Here is a 6,062-nt window from a genome sequence, read left to right as displayed (position 1 = left end):
CAATATTTTACTTGTTGAATCTTGAATGGGTATATAAAAAAAATGGTTGCTTAGAGTGAGAATGTTAAAATTCTGAAGGTGTAGATTGAGGTTGTTGCTTGGAGCCAGAAATGTTTAGAGGCTCTCTTGCTTAGTAGAGATGAGATGTTATAATGTTTTTGTCTTGTTTGACTTGTTCAACATTTTGACTTCGTCAAATTTATAAAAATGAAATTAATAATTAAAATAAAATTGAGGTAAATTAGTCATTTTACTGTTCTTATTTTTTTGGCTCTAGTTTGTAACAACCCATAGTTTCTCCCATGGTATTTTTTTTGTTAGTGTGCCTACAAGGGTATGGAAAAGGTGTTGTAATGTCTTGTCCTATTATGTTATGTAAACATTTTGAATTGGTCAATTACATAATAATAATAAATAATTAATTAATTAATAATAATTAAAATAAAATTGAAATAATACAATGTGTAGTTTTCGAGCTCAGTTTTCACAACTCATTGTTTTTCCATTATATATATATATATATAAAAGTAGTTTTAAGTGCATTTTTTGAGGAAGTTTTCCAATTTATTTTTTGATCTAATTTCTTTAGAATCCAGTAAGGATTCATTGAAATCACGAGTTTGATGGATGAACTCTTCACAATTGAAATGTCCCATAAGTATTTGACGAAGCTGAATCAATATATGCAGTCAAAAAACCAATTTAAACAAACATAAATCAAAATTTAGTCACAAATATTTTCGCCAAATTCCAGTCAAAAATTTACCAAAAACTCTAAAAACTTAGACTTAAAAACTACTCTATATAAACTCTCTATCCCTAGACAGAAATTCATCTGTGTTGTGGCCCTTTGAATGATTCTTATTTTGGGTATCAATAATTTATGACTTTGCTTGAGTTAACTTCTAGGCTAGGATTTTTATTTGTGATTTTCCACAGAGTAGGGTTTTGCAGGTTTCCAAATCATATGCTATGCATTGTGCTTTTTTGCTAATGGAATTTTCGACGGGAGTAGTATATGTTTTTATTATCTTATTCTTAGGTCTCTATCTATTGGAAGTAATGGACTCTTTTGTCATTCATTTCGTTTATTTTGATATGGGTTTTAGATGTGAAATATTATATGGCAAAGTCGATGAAGGCTTTGCGAATTTTTAATTATTTTTTTAACCATTTTACATTGAAGCACTGAAATGAAATGTTAAAATCCTGAATGTGCAGATTGAGGTTGTTGCTTGGAGTCCGAAATGTTGTTAGCATGAATGCTTTTAAAGATGCGGATATGTTTATGGTGATTAAAGTAAAGCGTTCATATAGTGTGTTTTATTTAGGGGACTTGAATATGTTTGATATTTAATTAGTGTGTTTGCTCTGCAGTCTTCCAGTTACATTGAAGCACTGAAACCAAATGTTAAAAACCTGAATGTGCAGATTGAGGCACTGAAATCAAATGTTAAAAATCTGAATGTGCAGATTGAGGTTGTTGCTTGGAGTCGGAAATGTTGTTAGCAAGAATGCTTTTAAAGATGTAGATATGTTTATGGTGATTAAAGTGAAGTGTGTTTTATTTAGGGGATTTGAATATATTTGATATTTAATTAGTGTGGGAAATTATTATTTGAAATGGGTATAAAATATATTATAATATTATTGATTATTTTTGTAATATAATTTATTTAAAAGGGAAATTAAATCAATATATATTTATCTTAATTTTAGATCTACTAAGCATAGAGAGGGATCAAATATTTTAAAATGCAAATTTTTTTAGATTGAAAAGAGATTTGATCCCTCTCAACGTTTGATAGATCCGGAGTTAAGATGGATCTAGGGTGGTTGATAATTACAATGTTAGTAATTTACTTTATTTTTATTTTTATTTAACTTGACCAAATCAAAATGTTAAATAGGACATTAAATTACAACATCTCTACCATACAGGGTTGCAGAGGGCCTCTCAACACAATTATTTTTTTAGTTCTAAAAAAGATGACGATAATAAAATATTTTTCTAAAGAGAAAAAAGGGAAAGATATGCCCCACGTTGGCTACATTATTTATCATGTTTTCAAAAAATAATTAATACATATGACGATTATTTGGTTTAAACAAGGCCAACCTCATTAGGTAGTGGTATTTTCATTAACACTTCCTAGAGTAGGAGAAACTACAACTCCTTCAAGTATTTGGAGCTATGAAGAGCATCATATTTATGAGAAAATCTTTAGAAATTTTGAAAATATAACAAGTGAAATCCGTCCACCCATTTGGATCTAAAAGCCAAATGAAATAAGAAGAATTGAAGGGTGTGAAAGGTATGGGGTTATTTGAGTTTTGAGAAGTTACGAAAGAAACCCAATAAGGCTTGATTAATTAACCTTTCCTTCAATGTGCTCCAAATGTATAACCTTGACAAATTCTAATCTTGTCATCCCTCTTAGAATGGCATACTTAAGCCTTTGAATTACTGTGATCAAGTCTTCTTCCAATTAAATTTGTTGGAGTACAAGTTGATACCTTGTATTCATATAGAACAATTTGCCAAACATCAACTCCTTGTGCCTGTAAGAAAAATCTCATCCTTTTCATCCAAAATGAATAATTTTGTCCATCGAACAATGACAGACCATGTGTGCTATATTATGCTTGCTTATCCATGAGCCTTACTGAGATCTACCTTCCAATGGTCAAATTGTTTCTAAAGGAACCTGCAATACCAATTGTTGGAATATTTAACAACACTGAAGAGGGGGGTGAATCAATATTAACAAATTTTAACTTCAAAAACTTGTAAATGCATCCACAGATATAAAACAAAGCACATAAATATACAGAGCACAAAGATTTTTATATGGAAGCCCAAAGTAGGAGAAAACCATGGAATGTTTTTCTTAATATATATAAAAAATACATTCAAATTTATCAGCACCAACTCCCTAGTTATCAGCACCAACTCCTTGATTTATCAACACCAAAGCTTGTACAAGAGTCAATATTAGTCAAAGAAAGTCTGCCCTTTTGGCAGCTGCTCCTCTGTCCTTCACACAAGCACCTAGTTTCCCAAACACTACCTTCTTAGCAATAGAACTTCCCTCAATAAATGATCCTTGAACTCAACCTCCTTATCAGTAGAACTCAACCTTAACAGGCCCCAAACCAGGATTGAAACTTGGACTTTAATGCACCTAAACTCATCCCTCAAGCAATCAAAACTCGACTTCTAAAACTTTGCCTCCTCCATAGGGTTCAGCCTCCTCAATGGAGAACAATGTTAGATCTTCAAAAATAGCCCTGAAACTCACCTTCAAACACAACAAGATTTGGCCCTCAAAACAGGCCTGAGTTCAACCTTCTTTGTACCAAAACTTTGGTCCTGAAATTCGACCTCAATAGGGATAGGTCATTTCTCTTAGGACAGGCCTGAAACTTGGCCTTCCACACTAGAATTCAGCCCTCTACATAGATCTGAAATTTTGCCTTCAAAGGAAAAAAAATTTCCCTCAAGAACAAGTCTGCAATCAACCTTCTAACTAGGACTAGAAACCTTCAAAGAGTGCTAAAAATCCTTCCAAAATAAGCCAAAAACCTTTCCAAAATAAGCCAAAAACCCTTCAAAAATATGTCAAAAATCCTTCCCCAGAAAGTCTCTCCAAATCAACTCCTCTTCACTTTTGGTTCATGAGGTATGAACCTCAAAACTCCTTTTCTTCATTTGTTTGAACAAATTTTAACTTGTTTGAACGAATAACATGAAATGCTTCTTCTCACGACTATTTATAATGCATTTGGGGTCTATATTGGGCCGACTTGTCCACTGGTTGGGTCAATTTGTCTACTTGTTAGAATGGCAAGTTGTGCAACTAGTAGAATGTATAGCAAATATTCAAAAAATCATTTCTCCTCGTGAGGAGTTAGAGGGAGTGTCATATACCATTGGAAAGGTCTCATAATAAGCTTTCCAACCATATATGTTATGTTTCCATTTGAGCTAGGTAAATGGATTAAAAATGCATTCAAATATAGGGTATCCAAACGTAGCATTAAAAATCCAAAAACAATATTTCGAAATGTGCTATTTGAATATCTAACTTTCTCTTTCATTTGGATAGTATTTGACATCAATGACAACTTCTTTCAATAGAATGGTCTTCCTAGAAATAGTTTTCAATAGGCACATGTAAAATAAGAAACAACAAGGATATCAACCTGAGGATTCATTTGAGATAAACATTGAATCAACCAAGAGTCCCACATTTGTCAATATTAAGAAGAGCGCATCAGGCAATGGAAGCAATATTGAGAATATGATCAAGGAATATAAATAGGTCTTTGCTTAGTCATATGATGCCCTCAAGCATACAAGGATGATATCATTTAGCTTATAATTCCACTAAAGCAAGGAGTTGCCTTATATATTATATTGATATTCGCTTGTGTTGATTGGACCATCCCCTTTTCCATGGTGATTAGTGACTCCCTTGCACACGGACCCATGATATGGTTACTGACATGAATCCTCACATTGGGGATATGGTCATTGGCTTTTGCTTTAAGGATTGGTTACACCTTGGAGACCACACCCTCGACCACTATTATTTTAGTTTGATGGGATGGCCACCTTTGAGGGTTGTCATTTATTATTTGCACATTTTTTTGGGCTCACCTGATGGTACGCCCATAATGGGACTTCATTCACCATTTCAAAGAGATTATTAGCACATATTTTGAAGGATTAGTTGGTGGATTGATTTGTTTTGGAGCTTTTCTTCGAGGACACTAGAGGTTATGACTTGGTCTCTTACTCATATGAGGGATACATCCCACCTTAATGAGCACTCACTTGAAGATTTGTAAATTTTGCAATGCCACACTGATTTTAAGCATTGTTGATTCTATCTTCTCAACTTAGTTTAGAAATAATCATTGTTCATGCTTTCAAAGGTTAGATTTGAGGTTTTAGAGTAGAAATTAATATTTAGTGTTGGTGCTTTTGAGCCTAAAACATTATAAAAGAAAGGCTCCTCCATTCTTATTAGCTGTTGAAGGATCGAATATTGAACCCTTGGTGTTGTTTACTATCTCATTGGTGTTATTTGGATGATTAAGTAAGATGCTTCATTTAATGAGGTCTTCTTCTACATAATTATTTTATCTTAAGTAGAAGAAATTTGCTTGGCTTATGGTTGTGAGATGCTAAAATGGTTAACGCAATTTCTCTTTCATCAAATTTATCATTACATTTATACGACTCCCTTCATTTGGTTATATGCATGTGTTGTATATCCTTATTTGGTTATATGCATGTGTTATATATCCTTGGCATAATAGAAACCCATAACCATTGAGTTTATCTACACTAGTAATCTCCCATTACATATTTCTGAATTTTAAGACAACTAGATGACGGTAAATCTAGCTTGTAAATTGCAGCCGTATTTCCCATCATCTCCTCATTGAGATTGCCTTCCAAGAGCCCTTTTCAGCCCCATATTCTCAATGTCTTGTTAGGCACTAGTCCCACTTTAAAACATATCAAAAATATTTAGAAAGGATTTAAAAAACAAAAGTAACTCTTATTTCCGCTCAACAGATCTGAAAACTTCAGTTGTTTATTATGCTACAGATTTTCCAGAGAAGTCTAGCACATAATTTTTTGTGCCTAACACTATACTGAAAATTCAGTTCATCTAAATCCACAACTCTTAGATTTCAGAAAATACATATAACAGATTTCTAATAAGTCCATAAACCATTCATTGTTTATCATACACATTTGGACTTAGTAGTTATAGTGAACCCACTCTGTGTTGGTCACAAGTCATCCTGAAGTGAGAGAAGAAGGTGTTAAGGTGATAGCGGTAATCCTTCCAAAAACCACTTCAAATTTCACTTGGTAAGGACTTTGCACCTAAGACGAGAGTTTAAAACAGATAAAAGAGCTTGATCTAAATAGTGCAATATTTTTCCCAAAAACTTGATCAAAACTTATCAAACAAAATTAAAGTGTAGAAAAGGAAAAGAGAGACTACACTCATTTCAAATCTATATAGCATTAAATGGAC

At 32.8% G+C, this 6,062-nt stretch overlaps 1 protein-coding gene across 1 annotated transcript in view; it reads left to right on the top strand.

Annotated features, from left to right (window-relative positions):
• LOC149214110 (uncharacterized) overlaps positions 1 to 1,509 on the top strand; it is a 153,323-nt gene extending 151,814 nt beyond the window's left edge. Inside the window, exons 6-7 of the mRNA XM_089389296.1 lie at positions 1,222 to 1,291; positions 1,378 to 1,509. Of these exons, the coding sequence (XP_089245422.1) occupies positions 1,222 to 1,291; positions 1,378 to 1,509 (202 nt within the window). The remainder of the gene's footprint in view (positions 1 to 1,221; positions 1,292 to 1,377) is intronic.
• Positions 1,510 to 6,062: the final 4,553 nt, after the last annotated feature.

This window comes from Pinus tabuliformis, chromosome 1_1 (genome assembly GCF_031772625.1).
Source record: "Pinus tabuliformis cultivar Carrire ecotype Pingquan chromosome 1_1, CPIR1, whole genome shotgun sequence".
NCBI classification, from domain to species: Eukaryota; Viridiplantae; Streptophyta; class Pinopsida; order Pinales; family Pinaceae; genus Pinus; species Pinus tabuliformis.
This window is presented reverse-complemented; position numbering and strand designations above follow the sequence as displayed.